Source organism: Pelophylax lessonae (assembly GCF_965119305.1).
Source record: "Pelophylax lessonae genome assembly, chromosome: 9".
Taxonomy (NCBI): Eukaryota; Metazoa; Chordata; class Amphibia; order Anura; family Ranidae; genus Pelophylax; species Pelophylax lessonae.
This window is the reverse complement of record NC_138776.1, coordinates 97,280,791-97,307,880: the sequence shown is the minus strand read 5'-3', so window position 1 is coordinate 97,307,880 and position 27,090 is coordinate 97,280,791. Positions and strand designations below refer to the sequence as shown.

Below are 27,090 nucleotides of genomic sequence, written 5' to 3'. Positions count from 1 at the left end.
TAGATGGGAACATAGTTGGGGGAAATATGGCAGGGAGATCCCAGTTTTAGTTGGAATCCAGGGGTTGACTTGGCCCACCAAGCTCTACCTACAGTATACCTTAAGGATTACTTTTAGGTGGACTGTGGACTGGGACTTTCATTTTGTGGCAGATGAATGGTTGTTGGGTAGACCATACATTTCTATCTCAGTGTTGGTGTCCAAGAATTATAAGAATTCGGGGGTTGACTTGGCTCACCAAGCTCTACATATAACTTAAGTATCACTTTTGGGTGAACTGTGGACTGGTCCTTTCATTTTGTTGCGGATAAATGGTTGTTGGGTAGATCATACATTTCAGCCTCAGTGTTGGTGTCCAAGAAGTATAAGAATCCAGGGGTTGACTTGGCCCACCAAGTTCTACGTATAACTTAAGTATTACTTTTGGGTGGACTGTGAACAGGTTCTTTCATTTTGTTGTAATAGGATGGTTGTTGGGTAGAGCATAGATTTCAGCCTTCTCTTTAAAGTGTATATTAACTGCATTTCAGAACCACAAACCAAAAACACGAATTACTTTTTAATATTGAATGCAAACTCCTCCATCCATCCATGTCTCCATGCTTTATTTTGCTTAGAAAAATAACCCCATAGCATTTTATTTTCATTTTGAGTAAGGGCAAATGATTCATGTAGCATCTACTTCCTGGAATCCATCTGCCTTTAGCTCATCATGCATAGCGGAGAGTGTGTTTGGCTGAAAAAACCCTCCTTCTCTCCTCCCCTCCTATAGACTCCTGAGTTACTAAAAAAGTAGCCCAATTGTTGACCCTCCTAAAAACTCCTGGGATGTATGACATCATATGCCTAGACAAGAAACCATAAAGTACCTGAAGAAATGTAAAAAAAAAAGTTTAAAACTAGTAAATATGATATATTTTCCTAATTTTTACTAATGTTAGCAGCATGAGGATTAAAAATAATCAATGTTGATTGGGACAGTGAAGTTCCACTTTAAAGATATGCTGCACTGCCAATTCTTGATTGAGCACAACCACAGGATGGAAAGTTCATTACTGTTCCATGATAGATGGGGCTCTTCACAGGAAATGTAAATGAAAGTGACCTGCTCTACAGGTTGATGTCAGTTGTAAAATTTAGCACAATGCTGCAGCCGTTTCTGTGTCCCACAGGTTCCCATGACCTTTGTGGCAGCTGATTAAGTTTCATGGTTCAGTAATTTAGCTTATGTCTTCTCATTGGATAGTGAATCAGCATCATCTCCTCTGTTCATTGAACAGGGCGCTAACTTGGGAAGCAGTGATGTTAATCGTAGAAGCAGCAGCGTGACCAGCATGGGTATCACAAGAATGACTAAACTTACAAATCCTTTGGCAGCTAAAGCAGTAAATATACACTCACCGGCCACTTTATTAGGTACATCTGTTCAATTGCTTGGTAACACAAATTGCTAATCAGCCAATCACATGGCAGCAAATCAAAGCATTTAGGCATCTATACATGGTAAAGGCGGCTTGCTGAAGTTCAAACCAAGCATCAGAATGGGAAGGAAAGGGGATTTAAGTGACTTTGGATGATGCATGATTGTTGGTGCCAAACGGGCTGGTCTGAGTATTTAAAAAATTGCTAATCTCCTGGGATTTTCACGCTCAACCCTCTCTAGGCTTTACACAGAATGGTTAGAGAAAGAGAAAATATCCAGTGAGCAGCAGTTGTGTGAACGAAAATGCCTTATTGATGTCAGAGGTCAGAGGAGAATGGGGAGACGAGATGATAAAAAGGCAACAGTAACGCAAATAGCCAGTCGTTACAACCAGGGTATGCAGAATACCATCTCTGAACACACAACACAACGAAGACCACTTCGGGTGCCACTGCTGTCAGCTAAGAACAGGAAACTGAGGCTACAATTCGCAAAGGCTCACCAAAATTGGACAATAGAAGATTGGAAAAACGTTGGACGGATCGTCTTCAGGCATCTCCAGTGCGCATTTAATCAGATGATGCCATGGCTGTGGCTTATGTCTATCACCAAGGGGGCACAAAAAGTGTCCTGGCGGCTCTGGAGGTAGCCGGCTTTCTAAGGTGGGCAGAACAGTTAGTTCCAGTCCTCTCCACCATATTTCTCCACATTTCTGGGGTGGAAAACTGGCAGGCGAATTACCTCAGTCAGCAGGCGTTGGACCAAGGGGAGTGGTCCTTTCATCCAGAGGTGTTTCATAAATTGTGTCTCCAGTGGGGCATCCCAGAGGTGGATCTGTTGGTGTCTCGGCTCAACAGAAAGGTGCAGAGGTTTGTGGCTTGGTCACTGGATCCTCTGGCAGACCCCGTGGGGTCAGTATCGTCTGATTTAAGCCTTCCCTTCTCTCAAGCTTCTGCCAAGACTTTAACGCAGCAACAGAAGGGATTCTGGTCATCTTAGTGGTTCCGCACTGGCCTTATCGGGCTTGGTACGCCAATCTGGTGTGGCTGGTCGCCGACTTTCCTGGGAAGCTTCCTCTCAGGGAGGATCTGCTGTCCCAGGGACCAGTCTTCCATCATGCTTTACAGTCGCTGGCTTTGACGGCTTGGCTGTTGAATGCCAGGTGCTGAAGGATAGAGGTTTATCTGAGTTGTTGATTCCAAGGCTGTTTAAAGCTAGGAAATCTACCTCTAGGAAGATGTACCATCATATGTGGAAGACGTGCATTGCGTGGTGTTAGTCTCTTGAGGTTCATCCTCTCTCCTTCTAGGTGGCTCAGATCTTGACCTTCCTTCAATGTGGGGTTGAACAGAAATTTGACTTGAGTACCATCAAGGGCCAGGTGTCGGCTTTGGTGGTGTTCTTTCAACAACCCTTGGCCACTTACTCCCTGGTGCATACCTTTTTTTCAGGGGTCCGACATTTGGTTCCGCCAGTACGGTCTCCCTTGCCACCTTGGGTCCTCAGTTTGGTGCTTTCGGTCCTCCAGAAGCCTCTCTTTGAGAATCTTCAGGAGAATCCCTTGTTTACGCAGTCTCAGAAGGGGGCTTTTTTTGGTGGCTATCACCTCTGCGAGCAGGGTGTTGGAACTGGTGGCGTTATCCTGTCAATCACCTTACTTGCTGATTCACAGTAATAAGGTGGTTCTTTGCCCCTGTCCGTCGTTCCTCCCAAAGGTTGCCTCTGATTTTCATTTGAATGAAGACATTGTGTTGCCTTCCCCGTGTCCTATGCCAAAACATTGGAAGGAAATTGCCTTGTATGCCTTGGATGTGATCCGGGCAATTAGGGTGTACCTGGCAGCTACGGAGTCTTTTAGAAAGGCACGCTCACTATTTGTGCTCACGGATGTGCTTCATAAAGGGTTGTCCTATTCCTCGGTGACCATTTCCAGATGGATCAGACAGACGGTTATTCAGGCCTATTTCATCATCCTTTCCCTGTCAAGGCGCATTCTACTTAGTGCATCCTGGGCCTTCCGTCATCAGTCGTCAATGACGCAGGTTTGCAAGGCAGCCACCTGGTCGTCGGTGCACACTTTCACAAAGTTCTATAAAGTGGATGTGTTGGCATCTGCAGATGCTTCTTTTGGCCGCAAGGTTTTGCAGGCTGCTGTTGAAAGGACCTGATCCTCTTTGAGGGTGTATTGTTTTTTTTGGTTGAGCTCCTGTTGCCTGGTTGGCTACTGTTTAGCCTTTTTTTATTTATTTTTTTGCTGTACCCCCCCCCCCCCCAACAGTGCTTTGGGATGTCCCATTGGTCATGAAGATCAGGAGCTGTGTCCGTCAATGAACGAAAGAGAAAATGGGATTTTTGACTTACCGTAAAATCCATTTCTCTGATGTTCATTAAAGGACACAGCACCCACCCCTCTGTGGAGTTGTAAATCTTCTGACACTGCTTGTAACAAAGTAACTATAGCAAAGAGAGGGAGTATACCCCCTGGGACTGCCCATAGGCGTAGCCAGATTCTTTTTTCTGCATAGTGTCCTACTCCTGTAGGGGGCGGTATAACCCAATGGTCATGAAGATCAGGAGCTGTGTCCAACAATGAACATCAGAGAAATGAATTTTACGGTAAGCCAAAAATCCCTTTTTTTTATCATTATTGGTGTGTGTTTTTATAGCATCCCAAGATTGTGAACAATAAAATAATGGTGAAGCTAAAATAACATTAGGCAACCAGTCCCCGTAGATAAAGGGTCCTCTCCAATGATACCTTTTCCTTTAACCACTTTACCACCGGAGGATTTTGCTGTCTTCCGTCCAGGCCACTTTTTGCGATTCGGCACTGTGCGACTTTAACTGACAATTGCGCGATCGTGCGACGCCGTACCCAAACGAAATTTACGTCCTTTTTTTCCCACAAACAGAGCTTTCTTTTGGTGGTATTTGATCACCTGTGCGATTTTTACTTTTTGCGCTATAAACAAAAAAAGAGCGTTTATTTTGAAAAAATAACAATATTTTTCACATTTTTTTATATGAAATTCCCCCCAAAAAAAATGTAAAAATCTAATTTTTTTTAAATTTTTGCCCAATTTGTTTTCTGCTACCTATGTTTAGTAAAAAAAAATCGCAATAAGCGTATTTTGATTGGTTTGCGCAAAAGTTATTGCGTTTACTAACTAAGGGAAAGATTTCTGTCATTTTTGGTGTTTTTTTTTTTAACGCGTAATGGCGGTGATCTGCGATTTTTTTTGCGGGAATGCGACATTGCGGCGGACAGATCGGACCCTTGACTGACATTTTTGACACTTTTGGGGGTACCAGTGACATTTCTACAGTAATCAGTGCTATATATATGCACTGTTACTGTAAAAATGACACTGGCAGGGAAGGGGTTAATTTTATTGGAGAGGGAGGGGTTAATGTATGCCTGGTGCTTACTGACGTGTGGGGGGGGAGGTGACTGTGTGACAGAAGGACAGATCGGATGTCCAGCTATGCTGAACACTCCGATCTGTCAGTCCCTGTCACTATGGAGATCCGCCTGCTGTGTTTACATACAGCGGGCGGATCTCCAGACTCGATCCCCGACGATCGGGGCAGAGCAGCGGCGATCGCCGCTGCTCCTCCGCTGGCCCGACTCCCGCTGTGAATGAACACAGCGGGAGCGAGCCTCCGGCGGCGCGCGAGCGCCGCCCACAAGGGGCGGAGTCCTGCGACGTAGGTCTACGTCGCTGGACGGGATCGCGGCACTTTGCCGCAGTAGCCTCCATGTAAGCGGAGGTAAAGTGGTTAAGTCACATTTTCATAGACTTTAGGCGGCATCCTCCATGACCTTTGCTTAGATGATGACGCACTTTGCACTGGCTGCCATTGCAACAACAGACTACATACCACATGTGTACTGATCTATACATCCATAACAATTCAGTATTTAACCCCTCTCAACAAACTGGGACATTTTGCAAGTGCTCCTTTTATTGCAGGCCTATATAAGATCTCTTCTGTGGGTAATTAGATACTCACAGTGTCTTTCCTGGTTGAGAACCTTAGCAGCTCATGAGTCTTTAATTAAAAGGATGAGTTGGTAACCCTTCACAGCTATATGGGTATCTCTGTGGTTTGCAGCATATTGCAGACGGTGGATGGAGTTGGCGATTAAGGTAGAAAAGAGAGCCCAACTAAGCCCATGTCTAAGGCTCAATGAACTTGTGGTTTCTCCCTAAAGGCTTTAACTGTTTCACACTATAAGTACAGGTCTGTGTGGCTGACTACCCAGGTCCATGCACCTTTTCTAAAGCAAATATCTTATGTCTGCGAAATTAAATATTCAATTAAGCATTGCAGACATACATAAAAAGGTCATAATATAGTGAAACAAGGGAATGTAGCCAACCTAGCTTTCAGCCAATGCAGTCATTCCATAAATACGGATGCAAGTAGATGAAAGTGTGTAACTAGAAGTAAAACAAACCTTTTTATTCTAACAATCTCTGATCTATGGACAGCCCGTTCACTACAGAGGCTAGGATCACTATATTGTACACAGGGAATTTGTACACAACAGGTGTCATGCTGGCATGTGTGTGGATAAACTAGGCCTCATCCGCAAACACAGATGGCATGACAGACTGCAGTTTGTTACTCATCCCGTCTGTGTCTAAAGGACAGAGCGCTAATCTGGGTGACTGCCTCTTATGAACACCAGCTCACTGGACAGAAATAATAATTCAGGCAAGCTATATCACTTACATTTTAACCACTTCTGCCCCAGAAGGTTTTCCCCCTTAATGACCAGGCCATTTTTTGCAATACGGCACTGCGTTACTTTAGCTGACAATTGCGCAGTCATGCGACACTGTACCCAAAAAGAAATGATGTTCTTTTTTCTCCACAACTTTCTTTTTGTAGTATTTGATCACCTGTGTGATTTATTTTTATTTTTTGCGCTATAAGCAAAAAAAGTGACAATTCTGAAAAAAAAAAAACAATATTTTTTGCTTTCTGCTATAAAACATTCCCAATAAAAAATTAAAAATTAAATGTTTTCATCATTTTAGGCCAATATGTATTCTGCTAAATATTTTTTTTGCCATGGGTGATCAAAGGGTGCAAATTCTAACTGTGTGGGGGATGGGCTTGCTGGATGAACACAGAGACCTGTGTTCCTAAATACAGTTGTGTTCAAAATTATTCAACCCCCAATGCTGTAAAGGGTTTTAGGGAATTTAGTGTACATTTGTAATTGTATTCAGAATGAAATCCTACAAGGACTTCTTAAAGAACCATATGCAACTAAAATGACATCAATTGGTTTTGTAATATAGTAGTAAATGTTTCTTTTGTGAATTCTTCATTGACACAGTTATTCAACCCCTTAAAGACTACCACTCTGAAGAACAGAGGTTCATTGAAGTGTTTTTAATCAGGTATTGAAAACACCTGTGGATGTCAGGGAGCAGCAATAAAGCCTAATAAGCACCAATTAGGCAGCTTTAAAATGACTGTGATACTCAGCTCCTTCTAGACATTTACTGGTGTGGTTACAAACATGTTGAAGTCAAGAGAATGGTCCAGGAAGACAAGAGAAGAGGTGATTACTCTTCACAGGAAGGGCAATGGCTATAAGAAGATTGCAAAGATGTTAAACATACCAAGAGACACCATAGGAAGCATCATTCGCAAATTCAAGGCAAAGGGCACTGTTGAAACGCTTCCTGGTCGTGGCAGAAAGAAGATGCTGACTTCGACTGCTGTGCGCTACCTGAAGCGTAGAGTGGAGAAAAGTCCCCGTGTGACTGCTGAGGAACTGAGAAAAGATTTGTCAGATGTGGGTACTGAAGTTTCTGCTCAGACAATACGGTGCACACTGCGTAATGAAGGCCTCCATGCCAGAACTCCCAGGCGCACCCCCTTGCTGTCTCCAAAGAATAAGAAGAGTCGACTGCAGTATGCCAAAAGTCATGTGGACAAACCACAGAAGTTTTGGGATAGTGTTCTGTGGACTGATGAAACAAAATTAGAACTGTTTGGGCCCATGGATCAACGCTATGTTTGGAGGAGGCCTATGAAGAAAAGAACACCTTGCCTACTGTGAAGCATGGCGGGGGGGGGGGGGTCAATCATGTTTTGGGGCTGTTTTGCTTCTGCAGGTACAGGGAAGCTTCAGCGTGTGCAAGGTACCATGAATTCTCTTCAGTACCAGGAGATATTGGATGACAATGTGATGCAGTCCGTCACAAACCTGAGGCTTGGGAGACGTTGGACCTTCAACAGGACAATGATCCCAAGCATACCTCTAAGTCCACTAGAGCATGGTTGCAGATTAAAGGCTGGAACATTTTGGAGTGGCCATCACAGTCACCAGACTTAAATCCGATTGAGAACCTCTGGTGGGACTTAAAGAAAGCAGTTGCAGTGCACAAGCCTAAGAATGTGACTGAACTGGAGGCTTTTGCCCATGACGAATGGGCGAAGATACCCGTAGATCGCTGCAAGACACTTGTGTCAAGCTATGCTTCACGTTTAAAAGCTGTTATAACTGTAAAAGGATGTTGTACTAAGTACTAAGATTGAATGTCACTTGGGGGTTGAATAAAACTGATAATGATGTGAGCACAGAAAAGACATTTGTGGTTATTTCATTATAAATGTTATGTTATATTTGTCTGACCTACACGTGCCTCTTTGATTTAATTGTAAGCAGGATGACTGAATGATCAAAATCAATGTCAAACTGGCCAAAACAATCAATTTCAGTGGGGGTTGAATAATTTTGAACACAACTGTAGGAGGAACACAGGATCCCTGTGTTCATTACTGACAAAACAGCAGTCTGCTGTGTTTACATCGGCAAACCAGCATTCTGTCTCCACGGGGAGCGATCGCGGGTGCCCAGCGGACATCGCGGCTGCCAGACCCGCTGATTGGCTCCCCCTGTGGCCAATCGGTGCGTGCGTGCCCCCACTAGCTGTCCCGCAAAATGACATAAATGTACATCGTTTCGCAGGACAGAGCCGACCTGCCGCAGTATAAGTACGGTGGCTGGTTGGCAAGTGGTTAATTTAAAAGAAAAGCTTCCAGACTGTTATCCTAAGCTGGGTAATGTATCTGAAATCAGAAAGCAATCATGCCTTATGGACTACCAGTTTAGGAAGCAATACAAAGTACTCAGATTTGCAAATAATATTCATTTTGACATATAGTATATCAGGCTATTAACTTGTCTGATATGACTACCATGTACAGTATGTAAATGTAAAAAAAAAAAAATATATATATATATATATATATATATATATATATATATATATATATATATATAACCCCCAACAACTAACCTCTTTTCTGTGTTCCCTTTTGGTCTGTTAAATTTATATTTAAAAGTGTTTTTCGATATCTATATTGTGATTCTAAAAGAAATATTGTGCTCTTTGCCTCTATGACCGTTAACAGTTGGCATTCTCAGTTAGGGTAATAACACCTTTAGTTTGTGGGGGTCTAGAGCAGCCTTTTTTAACCAGGGTGCCTTCTGGGTTCTTCAGGAGTGCCTTGACAAAATGTCTAAAAATTGCCGCAAATTACCCAAAAATTGTGTACAAGCCAGCGGGAAGATTAAGCCTGCCTTTTTGTTACACAAAGCCAAGGTTTTTATTGTGCAACATTACAACCTTGGGCACTCTATGGGCCAGACGCCAGCGCCCTAACAACTGCTGATGCCTTCAGTTGATAAGGAGCATGTCTGTTACCTTGTTTCACCCCTCTCTGTCAGCACTGGGGTCACATTAGCAACATGGTTGGAAAAAAAATGAGTAAGCAGAAATGCTGAAATATTAGTCAGTACCAGTGTGCAAAAGTATTTGTTTTTGCAAGTAATAAACACCTCTAATGGTGGGTGTCCTATGTGTGTGGATGCTGCTACAATATGTAAAACTATTAGGGGTGCCTCAAAATTGTACATCATTTTAAAGGGTGCCTTTAATGGAAAAAGGTTGAGAAACGTTAGTAGGGATAAAGTAGAGATACAGGTAGAGTAAATTAGGAGAGATAAAAAATATGTCAGTGTAGCCCTCATACAATCCCATCTCGCTTCCCATTTATTTGGTATCTGGTATCTGTTAAGTCAGCGGCCTACACTCAGGCTGATTAGTAATAGAAGCTTTGTTTTCTTCCCCAGGAAAAGGTAAACCAACTGAAGGATGAAGTCCGACAGCAGTACGAGAGATTGCATCAGATTCTGGATGAAGACATGAGGAAAACCATGGATGTTCTGGATAAGGCTCAAGCCAAATTCTGCAATGAGAATGCAGCCCAGGTTCTTCAGCTAAATGAACGTATGCAAGAAGCCAAAAAGCTACTGAGCTCTGTACAGGTCATGTTTGACAAAACAGAGGACATCAACTTCATGAAGGTATGTGAGTGGCCATCTCATGTTCTGTTTTCCAAATTTTGCTCGGAAGCTTCAAGATTCATGATTTAATTAGTACAATAAAGACAGTCCTCATTTGTTAGTTCTGGAGCTATAATTCTCATCTGCGAAGGTTGGACAGCCTACACCATTTTAGAATGTATTTCTGTTTCCTGACTATGCTGTATAATAAATAAATAGCAATGAAAAAATGAATGTTACAATACATTTGCTACAGAAACTATTGCTCTTGGTGTCTACAGAGATAGTCATGTGACAAAATGTAGGATCACTGGTCATTATATCTCTGCTGAGAGGACCAGACTGCAGGAATGCACAATCAGCTGACTTTGCCTGACCTTCAGTCCGCTAAGCACCTTTGGTTGAGGTCACATGTTATAGCAAAAGCAGGTAATTTGGGTCCTATTTTTTTCTCTGGATTTCTTTTGAGCAGAATAGTCAGGGTAGTGGTGCTTTGGTTTTAAAAAAATGAGTATAGGTAAAATATTATGCCAAAAGATTCAACTGCATTGCACCATTATAACCTTTCTCACTGACCGTCTTTCTATTTTTGCAGAATACAAAGTCTGTGAAAATCCTGATGGACAGGTAAGATTAGCAATTGCAATGAGCGTTCCAATCAGTGTGTACAGCATGCACTGTTTACTTGTGTTTCCTAGATAGTTTACATTGTTTATTCTCAGTGATTGAGGACAGTGAGAAAGGGTAGTAGAGGTTTACAGAAAGCATTTTCTAGCCAATATCCAGGTTCTATACTGCTATATAATAGGTAGAGACTTGTAATTACTATATGCTATGCAGGGATATTGTGGCCAGTAATTCACCATCCATATACAAGGAAGAAAAAAAACAATAGACTATCTAATAATAAATGTAATATAATTTATATGTGGGCTTTTGTGATTTAAAACCATGCAAAGAGCAATAATGATAAGTAACCCAAGGTAAGCTTCCTACGGCTGTTATTTACGTAGTTACATAGTTAATTTGGTTGAGAAAATCCTATACCCACATTGGATCCAAAGGAAGGCAAAAAAAAAACCCCAATAAAGCATGATCCAATTTGCTTCAGGAGGTGCAAAATTCCTTCTTGATCCCTCAAGTGGCAATCGGATATTACCTGGATCAACTTCACCTATAAATATTAGTATCCAGTTATATAATGTGCATTTAGGGAAACAATCCAGGCCTTTTTTAAAGCAATCTACTGAGCTGGCCAGAACCAGCTCTTGCGGGAATCTATTACACATTTTCACAGCTTTTACTGTGAAGAAGCCTTTCTGTATTTGGAGACTAAATCTCTTTTCCTCCAGACGTAAAGAGGGCCCCCTTGTCCTCTATGATGACCTTAAGGCTCGGGTCACACTATTGCGATGCGGGAAGGCTGCGAATTCGCAGCCTTTTCCCGCATCGCACACGCACCCCCGGCAGTTCACACTGCCATATGCGATACGCTGGGGGTGTCAATGTAATCTTAACGACACCCCCAGTTTGATCGCATATCGCAGTGCGATCGTGCAGTTCGCACAGGATGGGATCGCACAAGTGTGAACCGCTGTGCGATCCGATCCTGATGCGGCTGCAAAAATGCCTCCTGTGCGTGTTTGCACCGGGTGCGATGCGAATTTAGCCATACAAACTGTATGGCTAAACTCGCACCGCACAGCTGATCGCATGTAATGTCGGAGCAGTGCGCTCCGACATTACATGCGAACCCGGCACTCGCATGAGTGTGAACCGGGTCTTAGAAGAATAACTCTACACTGAGTTCATTATATTGACCACTTATGTATTTATACATATTGATCATATTCCCCCCCCCCTCCCGCCTCCTTTCGCGGCTCGCCAGGGTCTCCCGTCCCAGCGGGAAATCCAGGAATCCTACCTGCACCGCCGCCGTGTGACCGGTCTCCATTTTTTTTAATTTGGCGCCGCTGAGTACCCGGAAGTGATGTCATGACATGACATCACTTCTGGGTACTGGCAGCGCCAAATTAAAAAAACGTACAGCATTCAAAACAGCCAAACTTGGCGTTTTGAATGCTTTTTAGTGCAGAGGAGGGGTTTGTGGTCTTTTAGACCCTCAGATCCCTCCACAAGGAGTACCTGTAGATATTTATATATATTTATTTTTAATGTCCGAAAATATCGGCCGATACCGATATCCGATGACCAAAATATCATTAAAAAAACTATATCCGTCGATCACTAATAAGGACACCTGCCTTTACATGCACATGAACGTTAATGGCATCTTGTCTTAGTCCATAGGGTTCAATATTGAGTTGGCCCACCCTTTGCAGCTATAACAGCTTCAGCTCTTTCGGGAAGGCTGTCCACAAGGTTTAGGAGTGTGTCTATGGGAATGTTTGACCATTCTTCCAGAAACGCATTTGTGAGGTCAGGCCCTGATGTTGGAAGAGAAGGCTTGGCTAGCAGTCTCCGCTCTAATTCATCCCAAAGGTGTTCTATCAGGTTGAGGTCATGACTCAGCCAGTCAAGTTTCCCCACCCCAAACTCGCTCATCCCTGTCTTTATGGATTTTTCTTTGTGCACTGGTCCAAATCATTTGGTGGAGGGGAGGTTTTGGTGTGGGGTTGGTTTTTCAGGGGTTGGGCTTGACCCCTTAAGGCATCAGCATACCAAGACATTTTGGACAATTTCATGCTCCCAACTTTGTGGGAAAAGTTTGGGATGGCCCTTCTCTGTTCCAACATGACTGCATACAAGCACACAAACAAGGTCCATAAAGACATCGATGAGCAAGTTTGGGGTGGAGGAATTGGACTAGCCTGCACAGAGTCCTGACCTCAACCCGATAGAACACCTTTGCGATGAATTTGAGTGGAGACTGTGCTTCTGGAAGAATGGTCAAACATTCCCATAGACACTCCTAAACTTTGTGGATAGCCTTCCCAGAAGAGTTGAAGCTGTTATAGCTGCAAAGGGTGGGCCAACTCAATATTGAACCCTATGGCCTAAGACTGGGATGCCGTTAAAATTCATGTGTGCCCCAATACTTTTGACAATATAGTGTATATTGATATCTTAGAAAGATGGACTGAGCTCTGTCACAATGTTGGCAATAAAATGTTGTTGCTTTGACTTACCTTCACTGCAAGACCCCTGAGTGTTTCTATACCTTTTTTAGATTTGTATATATGTAATTTAAAATAATATGCTAAAGATGCAGGTCAAAGAAATAACTTACAGTAGCTTTGAAGAAATCGCATGTGAATATGTATTGATACCAATGTTTTGGTCCCTTGTAGAGCTAGGTTGTCCTAAAATTTGTACTGTGCCAAGATGTTGCACCACCTCCTTGGCCAGTATGTATGTAGAATCATCTAGCATGTAGGGCATATCGCAGGTGTAACTCCTGTGTGAAGTAAGCAATAATACTTTCCTAATGGACATATTTCTGGGATTTACTGAGGAGTACACAATCACCTATATTGAGAGGAGCACACTTATGATTCTAGTCTTATTGGAAGCCTGTGATTGGCTTAGTGGCGCTCACATGACATCAGTGGCTTAGAATTTCTGCCAACAGCAGTTATTTTAGGAAAGGGACTTACAGCATATGTGACAATGAAGGAAACACACATTGTTACACACAATTTTTCTTAGAGCTGTGTACCAATAAAGTACATTGTGATCAGGCTACCCTTATATAGATAAGCTGGCTAAACACGTATCGAAATTTGGTCGATTCAGCAGGAACCAGCTGAACTGTGATCTGTGTGTAGACATGTCTGTTCAACAGAAGGCAATCATTAAACCGGCTTCTGTCGAACAGTCCTGCTGGAAAACCAGCTGTCCATCAGCCGCTGCAGGTAATGGCTGCAGCGCAGATCAGTGTGTTCTGGCGGGGAGGGGAGATCTTTTCATTTGAAGTTGATATTTTTTTTTTAAATTACCCTACTAACTTGTTTTATTGTTGCTTTCTGTAGTGGCACTTTACATATATATATATATATATATTGTGAGGGATTAGCTCGGTAGCGAGAGAGGGTGACCCCTTGGTGGGGTTCATTACACAGAGAGATAGCCGAGGAGTAGTTGAAAACAGTCTATGGTTTATTCTTGCAATTTTCTTCACACCAGTGCAAGCATCAAAAACAGCATAATTCAAAACAAACATAAAATAAAATAAACCCTGGCCACTGTGGATGTCTACCTTCACACACAGGAACCTACCTAGGGAGTCTGTCCCAACCTACTGCTGGGCAGACACTGCTGGTCATACAGCAGACAATCAATAGTCCATTTGTTTTCCTTTCACACAGAAAAAGTCCATGACCTCACCTTGAGAAGTCTTCAGCTGACTGCTCTCCTCAGCGCACATCGCTTCAGGAGGCAGCAATCAGTAATCATCCTCTGGATAACTTATAGAGGCCTTAATTGCCTCATTCTGAACAGCTGAAGTCTTTTCAACGTCCTTACACCTTTCTGGCTACCTCTGCCGACACCCTATAGTAATTGGTGAATTTTCTAAACCAGGTGGAAATGTATCTCCTGTCTGTGACAACACCCACAGATTTACCTGACTTCCTGTCACAATATATATATATATATATATATATACTGTATATATATATATATATATAGTATATCAGGGGTCTCCAAACTTTCTAAACAAAGAGCCGGTTTATTGTCCTTGTTTGGAGACTACTGCCACATATCATCTTCTATACAGGTGCTTTTATACATAAAATTAATGTTATGAGTAGCTTTTTTATTTATTGCTTAAGCAGTTATTACTTATGTTATGTTATGGTATAGAATTTTACCAATCCCAAGTAAAAAAAAAAACAAGAACAGTAAGGGGCTTATTTATAAAGCAGCAATATGGCCATACAACTGTTTTACAAAATCTTCCACCATATTTAGAAAGCACAGCAGTGTGCTTTGCAGATGTATACTTTGCTTTTCTTGCTTCGTGATTGAAGCAAGCAAAAGCCTCATTCATTCTATAAGAGCGAGAGCCGTTCATATGACAGAGTAATATGCATTATGCAGAGAACTTATCCACAGAATCTATGTCACACTTTGTATTTTATGAACTTGGAAAATGTGACCATGGCATAGAGAAAACACAGCGGAGTCCTGCTAATAGTAGAATCCATTGCTGGTTTTAAATAGGTCTGGGTTTTGCTAAAAGCTGATGTTGTATGTGAGGTATTCCTGCAGGGCAGCACACAGACTTTATAGTGTAATCTAGGCAGTTTTATGTACTTAGCCAATGCAGAAGAGAATCATTTTTTTTTTTTTTATGCACATTTGTGGAATTTGTACGGAGTGATGGTGGAAATAGAGTGATTGTAGAAATAGTTTCAATGCACTGTATGATTTGAGTAAGCTAGGTAACAGTGTGATTTTGTTCCTCTCATATAAAAGGACTCAGAACTGTACCGGGGGAAGCCTTCCTCCACCGAAAATTGGGCATCTGAACTCCAAACTCTTCCTGACTGAAATTGCCAAGAAAGAGAAACAACTGAGGAAGATGCTGGAAGGTACTGTGTAGTTTTCTTACTTGTACAATGCCTTCTGATATGATCCAGAGACGCTGGGCTGTGTTGTCAGAGTTTATCCCTTCATCAGTACAGGAGACTAAAAAAAAATCTATTGGGATGCTTTAAGCAGCAGAACTTTGTCCCTTTGGATACTTGATATAGAAGTCCAGTGTTTCTTTTGCTAGGCATAATTACAACAGTGTGAACCTATTGAAACTGTGTACTTAGGCAAGTCAGGGCAAAGTGACAGGTTCTCTTTAAAGAGCAACCCCCCAACCTGCTGATAATCATCGTCACTGTACTCCCCTGCTGCTCCATTCATCCGTCAGGAGTCTTAACCTTGAGTAAGCTCCGTATCAGATGATATCAAAGATCACACAAGGTTAATACTTCTTCCCTTTCCTCAAGTGACAGTATTTAGGCCCTACAATTACCCGCTCAGGCCTAAGAACTTTATACTGGAAGGAGGTCACATGCTTCCACATACCTCGAAGCACTGGTACAGCAGAAGAATGGATCTGCAGGTGCGAGGCAAAGGTGATTATCGGCAGGTGGGAGGTCTGCAGCACTTTGGACATTCATCCTTTCAATGGTTCTTTTAGATACCCCTTCCACATCCAGGTGTTACTAAAGCTCCCTACTTTTAACATGCGCCGAGTTTGCAGTATCATCCCGCATGCATGTGTCTTTACCTGATGCAGTGACTGTAAGGGCTTGTTCACATTTGACGAAATTTCTAACGCTTAACAAATGCTCTTATAGCATTAATATGGGCGTTAAACTGGTGTTTTACAAGCGTTAATGATGAGTTAAAAATGCTCCCCAAATGCCCCATGGGCAGTTTTATGCGTTTGATGAGCATTAAGGCACGTTAAAACCGCTCAACAAATGCCTATTCCATTACAGGAAAAACAAATCTTAATACACTGCAACTGCCTGCCAGAGCGTTCGGGAAGCGTTACCATAGACATGAATGGGAGGCATTGAAAGGCTTTAAACGCCTCCTGACTTGACATGAGGCTTCAATTTTGAAGCAACGCCAATGCTTCATGTTTTGCTAATGTGAACAGCACTGTGTGTCTGTCCATTATATCATTTGCATAGGCGTTTGAGGGACATTTTTAACACCTCGCAAGCGCTTGCTTTTTGTGAACTTAGCCTAAAGGTTTCAGACAGTACCTTTTCCATAGCATTTAATTCACCTTTGAGCATAGACTTTGGTCGAGCAAGTAGTTGTCAGGTACATCTATTGTGCTGTGTTGTTATACACAAAGCGCAATATATAAATATATATGTTTTTCTGCAAATATTGCTACTTTGATGTACATGTATAATTTAAACAGCAAATGTAAGCTCTTGATTGTGTACTCATGTGGATGTAGTGTTTGTGGCTATACAACTTTTTTTTTTTTTTCCTTTTCTGCTTAGGTCCATTCAGCACACCTGTGCCATTCCTGCAGAGCATTCCTATGTACGCCTGCAATGTAAGCAGCTCAGGGGCAGAAAAGCGCAAGCATTCAACTGCATTCCCTGAAGGCAGCTTCCTTGACCCGGCACCAGGAACGGTTAGCGGCCAGTACATAAGCCAGGGTTCTTCCACTGGTGAAGGCCAGTCAACGCAACCCATGGTGCCTTGCAGCTCCACTCAGCATATCGTAGGACTTCCCAGCGGCCCACAGCCGGTTCACTCCAACTCTGTCTTCAACCCCTCCCACTACCCGAATAGCTCCTCATCTCAGCAGTCTGTCCTTTCCCAGTATGGAGGGCGCAAGATCCTGGTCTGCTCTGTGGACAACTGTTATTGCTCTTCAGTGTCCAATCACAGTGGACACCAGCCGTATCCCAGGTCTGGCCACTTCCCATGGACAGTCTCTTCCCAGGAGTACTCTCATCCTCTTCCACCTACCCCATCTGTAACACAGTCTCTTCCAGGACTCGCTGTGAGAGATTGGATTGATGCTTCCCAGCAGCATGGCCGCCAAGATTTCTACAGGGTCTATGGGCAGCCAGCCACTAAGCACTATGTCACCAGTTAAGTCTTAGAGCAAGCTAGCCTTGATAAATATGCATTTCAGAAAAAAAAAAAGACACCCTCAACCTGGAACAGAATAACCCCAGCCTTGTTTATCGGTGGATGACCTTTCCACTCCTGAATACAGCTACCATTGGATTGTTTCATAACTTTTGCTTTTATTCCGATACATTTTTGAACTATGGTGTATGCCTTTTTCCCACCTGAAGAGACAGTGATTTCATTTTTTTCCAGCGCTTTGAAGACTTTTGCTGATCTTTTATCATTTGTGCTAAATGACCCTTAAAGTTTTTTTAATTTTTCCTTTGTGTGTGTTTTATTTTTCAAATTAGATCACTGTATTACTTTAGAAATAAACCGTCTCATGTGATAGGAGTTTTAAGTTAAAAGGCCACTTATCATATAGACACTGTTTTTCTTTTTTTCTTTTTTTTTTTTTTCTTTTTGAAGATATGTGTAAATATACAAAGATTAGAAGAAAATGTGCACGTGCACTGAAAAAGGGAACGGGGGTAATTTTTTCCCCCAGAAAATCCGCATGCTCCTGTGAAGCTTTTCAATCATGCAGTAATGGACTTTCTACTCAACTGGAGCACTGAACTGCATGTTCTAACCTTGAACAGTAGAGGAATATAAATATTTCTCTGTTCTGCTCCTTTACTTGAAGCCTACCCTATCAAATAAGACTATATTTTTTAATACATTGGAAATTAAAATTGCAGGGACAGGGGCAGATGCGTTAAAGATACATGTTGTAAATAAAGGAAGAAGAAATACAGGGTAATTTTTTTAACTTTTAATCCTATATGTAACTCTTTAAAATCAGTAAAATGGTTAAAAAATAATAAAAAAAAAATAATCTTCAGTATACAGTCTCATGGACCAAGGTTAATAAATATATATACATACATGAATTTGTAGGCCCCCACATGGTAAATGGTCTTTTAGCTTAAAAAAAATCTTAAACTTTTTGTTTATTTTTTTTTAACATTCCAAATACATGTTAAAAAAGTGCAATTCAAATTTTCTTCACTTAAGTGGAAGGTTTTGCTTTATAGATGACAAATATCATTTCTGGAGTGCCACAAATGTAATTAAAAAAAAAAAAAAAAGAACAAAAAAAAAAAAATACAAAGTGTATGTATGTACAGATTAAGGTCCAAGCACTTTTTTCTCTTTTTTTTCTGCAGCATTAACTAATGAACCATTTAATGCCATATTGTAATATTACAGCAATAAGACTTTGTACTGTATGTTGCTAAGGGACTCTAATGGCTAAAAAAAAAATACATCTGGGAAGGCACTTGTGACGAGATGGGCGCCAGTTGGACAACTGAGCATTGGAAGTAGCAAATACTGCATGACAAACAGCAGATAATGCGCTCCTGTGATTTCCTGCATTTTTCTATATCCGTGTTGGATCTGGAGGTAAAATGATCATACCACGCTCCTCTTAAAGCAGCAGTCCCGCTTTCTTGGTCAAAACAACAAAAATGAAATAAAAAAATCTTTTTATAAACTATGCAATGAGTTTGTATCCTGTTCTTAGCATTTTGTAAAGTGCTGTTATGATTGAATGGAAAATGAACTTGGTAAAGTGCTAGAATTGTACATTTTATCAGCTGAGACTTGACACTCTCAAGGGACGAGGCAACTACACATGAACTTGTTTTTATCCTGTGTGACTGATCTAAGGATCAGTGGTAATAATTATTTTTAACCAGAAAAAGGTCTTTATTTAGGAAGGTATTCAAGTACAATACATGCCAGTACATACCAAAAAAAGCATGAACATGGTGACATATCCAAAGAAACAGACTTTTTGACGAATGTATTCCCTACACTAGAGGCAAATAAAATAAGCGATGCTTCACAATTATGTCTACAATACATATAGATGGTATAGAGTGCAATTACTAAACAGAGCCCATGACTACCAAGGGAGAATGCAGCTGGTACACCCCCAATCCGTCCTGTGGCAATATTTATTAAGTCATGTAGGTGTTGGAAAATGATCAATAAAAAGAAGGTGCAAACTTTTGGATCATCCCCTATCCCTAAACTCCAAGAACTACATGTGTGCAAAAATGAAATGTCAGCTGAATTGTGGAAAAGACTGCAGTGGGTTTGACAGTGCAGCAGTCATGGTGCAAATGGAGATTTTTCTGTCTGTCCATGGAAGATCTGCCTACTAATGGCCAATGATTTACTCAGACAGAATTCATACAGTACAACCAAAGATGGATACAGGAAAACACCAGACTCTGGCCTAAGTTGTCTAAATGCTGCGTGAGTAAAGTCGTCCATAGATGCTTCGAATCTTGTCTTGTTCAGCAGTGAACGGCCCAGATTCGATCTATGGGCAGGCAGGCTTACTTAAGTAAAACCTGCATTTTGGATTTCTTTAAATAAAACTGTTACTAACTGCGCTAATCTCAAAATGTGCAAACAACAAACCCAAAAACACTTTTGTAGTGGACAATGTATCCCCAATACTATTAAAACCAATATATCAAATCTTATATACAATAAATAAAGCACTCAACTGCCATGGCCTGTATGCAAGACTCCAACATCATGAACCGCAAGTACATCATCCACGCTCCACTAGCCTCACAATAATGTTAAGACCTAAATATACCAACTACTGGAGTGTGCATTTTGGCAGGTGGTGGATTCGCACACAATTGGGTGAAGTACTGCATAAATAAGATATACTTTCTGGCACGGAATGGAATAATGGACACTTGGATACTTCATACAAATGTTTTTCTTTGTAATTCACAAATTTGTATATAAGATTTGATAAATTGATTTATTAGTATTGGGGACACATTGTCCACTACAAAAGTGTTTTTGGGATTGTTTGCACATTTTGAGGTTAACGCAGCTACTCGCAGTTTTTTTATTTAATTCGCACTCCTGTGCTTGGAGTCACTTTAGCTGCAGCAAACCAAATAATTTAATTTTAATTTCTAGCTCCGGTGACACATACACTACATATCTCTAATTAGTCTCATATGATTATTGCCATGCACTATCATCAATCGTATTCTGGCAGGGACGGCTCCCCCACCCCAACCGGGAAAACACAATAGCTCCACGGGAGGGATTCCCCCACCATCAATACTGACTGTGTTGATGGGGGAATTGAGCAATTTTCTTTCATTGCAGGTAAGAAAATTGAATTATCTATGGTCTGTCTAACTATTTTAGTCTGCCCGCTTGACATCATCTCACAGTCCAATTGAGTGTTCCGACCAATATAGCATTAAAAGGTTTCTCATTGTGAATAGGAACGGGAAGTAGTCCCCTTTTCGTCCCCAAGAGATTCCCCTTTCTTAACTGTTCGAGGAGGTTGGTGGTGATTTGGCCATTCATCCTTTCCTAAAAATAAATGCTGCTTGACAATAATTTAATGAGGCAACCTGCCCTCTGAATGACATGTGACTCTTACAAGCACAGTTATCTAATTAGATTGGTTGACTAGCTGCAATATTAGAGTACCCGCAATTGAGCTATCATAGAGGTACAGAATGTTCTTATGTATCCACAACAATTATTTTAAAACTTTTGTGTCCAAAAAAATCCTGCAATTTTCACAGATATGGGGCTCTTGGTCTCAGGAACATTAGCACATAGGCGTTGATTTACTAAAACTGGAGAGTGCAAAATCTGGTGCAGCTCTGCATAGAAACCATAAAGCTTTCAGGTTTTCTTTCTCAAAGCTTAATTGAACAAGCTGAAATTGAAGTTGATTGGCTTCTATGCAGAGCTGCACCAGATTTTGCACTCTCCAGTTTTAGTAAGTCAACCACATAAAGTACAGTAAAACCTTGGATTGTGAGCATAATTCGTTCCGGAAGCATGCTTGTAATCCAAAGCACTCTTATATCAAAGCGAATTTCCCCATAAGAAATAATGGAAACTCAGATGATTCGTTCCACAACCATTTATTCATAAATCCTTCAATTTATAGTCCATATAAAAAGATTATAGCATTGCGATAGGTTATATAACCATAAAATGTCCATCCACAAATAGCCGCTTCCACAAGGGGATTGGAAGCAAAATCCAGCAGGAGCTACAGGGTATCAAAGAGAAGAGAGGCGCCTCTAAGTGTAGCAATATGGTTCCATTTAATGAAGGTACAACATTTAGCAACTCACATGGTTGATGAATAAAACAGGCACACCTAAGTATGCAGTCATCCGGGGTAAAGCTGTCCACATAGACCATCCTCTGCACCGCCGGCTGCTAGTTTGTAATCCTGACCGGGAAGACCACCCTGCAGTAAAGCGATCTGAAAGCGAGGGGCAGCATGGAAAGGATGACGTAGATGTCGGTGCGGAGGATGGTCTATGTGGACAGCTTTACCCCTGATGCCTGCATCCTTAGATGTGCCTGTTCCAATCATCAACCATGTGAGTTGCCAAATGTTGTACCTTCATTCATTGTATCCATATTGCTACACTTAGAGGTGCCTCTCTTCTCTTTTATACTCAGCTGTGACTTGAGGCTACTTGTATATCAAGACATCGCTTGTATATCAAGTCAAATTTTATTTGAAAATATTGCTTGTCTTGCAAAGCGCTCTTAAACCAAGTTACTCTCAAACCAAGGTTTTACTGTATATTTATCAATAGCTGCACAGGTTCAACTAACTAATTGTTCTGCTTTCCAAGATGTGCAAGTTCTAGTTGAACAACACCTCCATGTAATCTGAGCTTCAGCAACAATGATATGTGGTAACAGTCACAGTGCTGAGGCCCTCTCCAGTTGTGTCTTGTATTGGGGCATTTGCTGGAAAATAAAAAACAGTGCTCAAATGAGAACAGTGATTATATAGCCAAACTGTAAACTGTTTAGAGGGGTTTCAAAATATGAAATACTAGCCTCTGGTAATGTAAGCATGATTACATAAAAATAGCATGCCAGTGTTTGCAATAAAAATTCCAGTAATTAGAAATGTCTAGACAGATTACTTAGCTCTTTGTTGCAATGAGACTTGCTCACTTCCTGAAATCATAAACTCCTTATCCTAAAGGTGTAATCACGGCTGCATGGAAATGATATTCAAATTGTATGTTTAATTTCATTAGCATCCAGAGAAAGGTGTGGGAAATCTTGTGTCCCTTATGAAGTTTCTTACCTGCATAGGCATAGAATTCCATTAACCTTTTCTTTCCTAAAATTAGCATAGCCAGGCTGATGTTTAGGAAATACAGGGGCTGGCTTCTGGTTGGCAGTGTGGGCTGGCCTCTGTATTTATTCTGCTTATGGGAAGGCTTATGTTGCCCAACATCGATGTAAAATCTGAGCTAGGTAAAAACAAAAGCATTTTGAAATGATGTTGTCATTAGAGAACAAGTTTTCCTAAAACAGTAGCTTTTAGACTTTGATTGTCAGTAGTGTGTAAAGTATATGCAAATATGGCTGTAATGCCTTCAAAGTCCTTGTTTTTTTGTTTTTTTTACTTGTAATGCAGTTAGGCTATGTATCAAGTAAAGAATATGTTTTTACAACTCTAAGAAGCAGCCCTGTGCCAGCAGTTTACTGGAGAGATGGACTTCTGCTCTTACACAAGTGCAGCAGTCGGGGTCTCCAGCGGTCTGACACACAATGCTCCGATCAACAACATTGCACAATAAATCTGACAGTCGTAAAATGGTGTACTGTGTAGGGGCATGTCCGATCTCATAAACACATAAAGAAAAAAAAATACTCTTTTACTCCTTATGTGTTATGCAGCCTGACTTCATAACAAATATAAAGATCAAGACTTAATTTAGGCTTTAAAGGGACCCTGCCAATGCCAGTACGTGCCTCAGGGTTGTCAGCCTTAGCCTGGGTGTACTACTTAGTACGTCACTGACTTCGATCACTTGATGGGCACCTGCTTGCTCCAGATCAGTCACTTACAAAGTAGTGAAGAAAAATTAGGATGGCAGGCCCTTAGCAGGCACTTAAAACAAGTCGGCTTGCCCACATTTCTTTCCTAACAGGGTGCTCCTAAAGTAGAACTCAATTTAAAACTGTTTTGGATAGAGTGGGGAATCTCAGTAAGTTTCCTAAACACTTAATTTCCTGTTTTGGAAACCTGTCAGGAAATGTAAGGAAATCAAGGTCACACCAAATCAAAATTCTAACTTTGGCAATTTTCACAGGTACAGGCATCCCCTGTAGAAAATAACACTTCCAGTGACAACTGTAAGGACGCATGACTAGGGTGAATTTCCCCACTGGAGCACAAAAGTTTAAATTTGACAGAGGTTCTAAACTCTATCCACAGCTAAGGGAAAACATTGTATCTAAAGATCTACTTAAAGTGAAGATGTGATCAGGCTATGGGCATTATACAGGACATCAGGGACTGAAGATACAGTATGTATCACTGTTGTCTGGTTATATTCTCTTTAAAGTGGATGCGAAAGAGCAGTTTTTGAGTATTTGGGATATAACCCATCTGTGAGAGAGGTCTGAAAAGGGCAGGAAACAGCCACCAGGTCAATGGGGTGTTTTGTGGAGCAGGACACAGTAGAAGAGGACTGAGGGCTGTGGGCTGTAATGCATAAGAAACCCATGCAAGGAGGTCCTGTACTAAGGATGCATTGTTAGTACAACAATCTCCCCACTGAGCTATTGTGTTCTGACAGGGAGACCGCCCAGTACACACAGGTCAGCGCTCACAGCCATTGGCTGAGAGCATTGATCGGATGCTGTTCGGCTGCTGGTTTTCCAGTATGCTCATTCGACAGAAGCTGGTCGTGAGATTGGCTTCTGTCAAACAAGGACCTGTACACATGGGCCGAATATTGGCCGGTATCTACTGTACCAGCTGATTTTGGCCAATATTCAACCTATGTGTATGGGGCTTAAGCAATTGTGTGTCCTCTCCTGGCGACTCCAAAATCACAATTGGGTGTCAAAGTCCAGAGGGCCTATCCGGTTCGATATTGCTACCCTCTTATAAGAAAAATGGAGCTGCACACGATGGGTCAACCCGGTAATGGAGATGTGAAGACCGGCTCCAGCTAGTATCCTCCCATGCCAGGTCCCCTCTGTGAATTTTTCATTACATTTTCATTACTGGGCTGATCCACTGTGTGTGGCTCCATTTTTGTCTTAGAGGGCTGCGGATGTTTGTTTGCTGAGATGCGGGTGGACTTCTGTGAACCTTTCTGGACTTCTGAAGTAGGTGGGAACTTCAAAACCCTGTTGTGGGATAAGTTTACACTGGTGGTGAGCAGAAGCTTTGTGTTGTACTAGAGTGTATAGACTTTTGTTTTGATGAAGATAACCTGTATTGTTTGCCCTTCTCGAAGAAATTAGGACTGCTTGTTTTTACAGAAGACCCTAAAATACCACAACATTTTTACATATTAGCAGATAGTAAATGGGCTTTAAAACAAGTCCTCTGTGGCTGATGGCAAGCATTATTAACGTTCAAAGCAGAAGCACTAAAGTCTTTCAAGTCAGCTTTTTACATTTCAGCTTCCCTAGGTCTCACTTACCAGAGCACCAACCCTGTGCTTACCATGTAGAATAGAAGCCTATTGAGTCACTGGTGGAAGGGGGAGCATTTAGATGAATTTAGATGCTGAGAAAATGAAGAAGTTTCAGTGTTTCCACTTTCCAACTTTGGGGATAAATTATTCCACAGTGTCTGTTGCTACAGAAGTGAGTGCTTTATTTTAAAGGCAATGAAGTATCACAGCACACCATATTGTGGTGGCACATACATGTCCTGTTTCCAGTTTTCTAAAAGTGTGCTATTGATACCTCATTGCATGGACTGTGTGGCAGTGCCAATCTTATTTCACCATAGCACCCAAGACTTTATGGGCTGAGCTTGATTACATAACTAGACAGACACTTTTCTAAAGGGACACATTCATGAGAAATAATGAAGTCTGCCATTACTGAACTCCTCTTTGAGAATGCTAGTTCCCTGGTTGTCATTCTGATTCTTTTAGTTCAATGATTTTTATGACAGGACAAGTATAGAGATAAGTAGTTCTGACGCTTATTTACAGCATGCTTGTTCCGGGTCTGTGACTGAAACATACTGAAAACAAACATAACTATGCACCTAGCAATTTTAGAGGCTTGAAGTATCACTCCCCCCCCCCCATATTTATGTCATGGCAGTCACATTAAAGCTCATTTACTACCTTTTAGAATAAAACCTTGAATGTCCATTGCTCAGTCATAGGTTTTATTTAAGGGCATCACTAGTGTAAATAGCAGAACTCACACTTTAAACAATATGTGACAACATTCCATATTCCTGATATATGCCTGCTGTACCAGGTACATGTATGAAAATGTATCCTGTTGTCTCTGTATTGCTTCCTTTGTGTGAAATCCCTGGTGTTCCATTCCAGTTCCTCTGCTTTCCTATTAAAAACTGACCACAATAGCCATGAGAGCACAGCGTGGTCAGGTTTCTGGGTATGCTGCAAACTTTTCCAATGATCAGACTTGTCCTAACACCCCCCCCCCCCCTGAAAGCCATTCACAGGGAAGTTCACTGTAATTGCTGTTTCTCCTCCCCTAGCTCTTATGCAACTGAGAACAGAGGGAATGCGATCTCACAAAAACATGGGGGAAAAAAAGGTATTTATAATGTTTTTTATATCTATACAAAAATGTTTTGTCTTTAATTTCTATTTTACACTGAATGGGTTCTTCTACAAGGTGAGGGTTCAAACTTTAGGTACAGTTGTCAAAGGCTAACTAATACACTGTAGGCATGTAGCTGTGGATCACAAGCCCTAATAGGGTGCAGTTGTAAACCCAAGCTTCAAGGCTTACAATTAAACTTATTGGTTAGGGCCCTATCGTTTAACATTTTTCAGTGTCGGCACAATCCTTGCCTCCAAACAGCCAAGCAGACCTATTTTATCACTTTCATTCATTCACACCTTCTCATCCAGTTCCCATCAAATCATCTGTAACTCTCTACCTCCAATGTCTCCACCAACTATCTCACTTCCCAGGAGATCACCAATCATTCCAAAAGTATTGATTCAATTTGTGATGAAACCACCATCTACAGATATCCCACCCACTTAACACCCCATGTCCATAGGTACAATCGACACTTCCCTTATTCAAACCTGCTACTACAGACGAGGTTGCTAAACCTATTTCTAACACCCACCTAACCACCTGCCCCCTGGGCCCTGTTCCATCTCAAATACTGCGGTCAGGACTTTATGCTACACTTTCTAACCCACATCTTCAATCTCGCCCTCTCTTCTGGCATCTTCCCCAAGTCTCTAAAACATGCACAAGTCACCCCCATACTTAAAAAGCCCTCTTTGGACTCCACCAATCTTAACTTACGCCCCATGTCCTTGCTCCCCTTTTTCTCCAAACTCCTTGAATGCCTGGTCTACAACCAAATGAATGACCATATCATTAAGGAATAGCCTTCTTGATCCCCTTAAGTTTGGATTTCGCCCTCAACACTCCACAGAAACTGCTCTCCTAAAACTCATAAATAAATTACTAACCGCAAAAACCAATGGACACTACTCTGTACTCTTACTTCTAAACCTTTCGGCTACCTTTGATACAGTTTACTACCCCCTCTTGCTCAAAAAACTTTACTCCTTTGGTCTCCGTTACTGTGCTCTTCATTGGCTCACATCCTACCTATCCCACCGCACTTCCAGTGGCACTTACAATTCTACTT

At 41.6% G+C, this 27,090-nt stretch overlaps 1 protein-coding gene across 1 annotated transcript in view; it reads left to right on the top strand.

Moving 5' to 3' along the window:
- Positions 1-18,909, top strand: part of TRIM8 (tripartite motif containing 8) — a 130,919-nt gene extending 112,010 nt beyond the window's left edge. Inside the window, exons 3-6 of the mRNA XM_082267350.1 lie at positions 9,588-9,821; positions 10,396-10,427; positions 15,240-15,355; positions 16,784-18,909. Of these exons, the coding sequence (XP_082123476.1) occupies positions 9,588-9,821; positions 10,396-10,427; positions 15,240-15,355; positions 16,784-17,391 (990 nt within the window). The 3' untranslated portion in view covers positions 17,392-18,909. The remainder of the gene's footprint in view (positions 1-9,587; positions 9,822-10,395; positions 10,428-15,239; positions 15,356-16,783) is intronic.
- Positions 18,910-27,090: the final 8,181 nt, after the last annotated feature.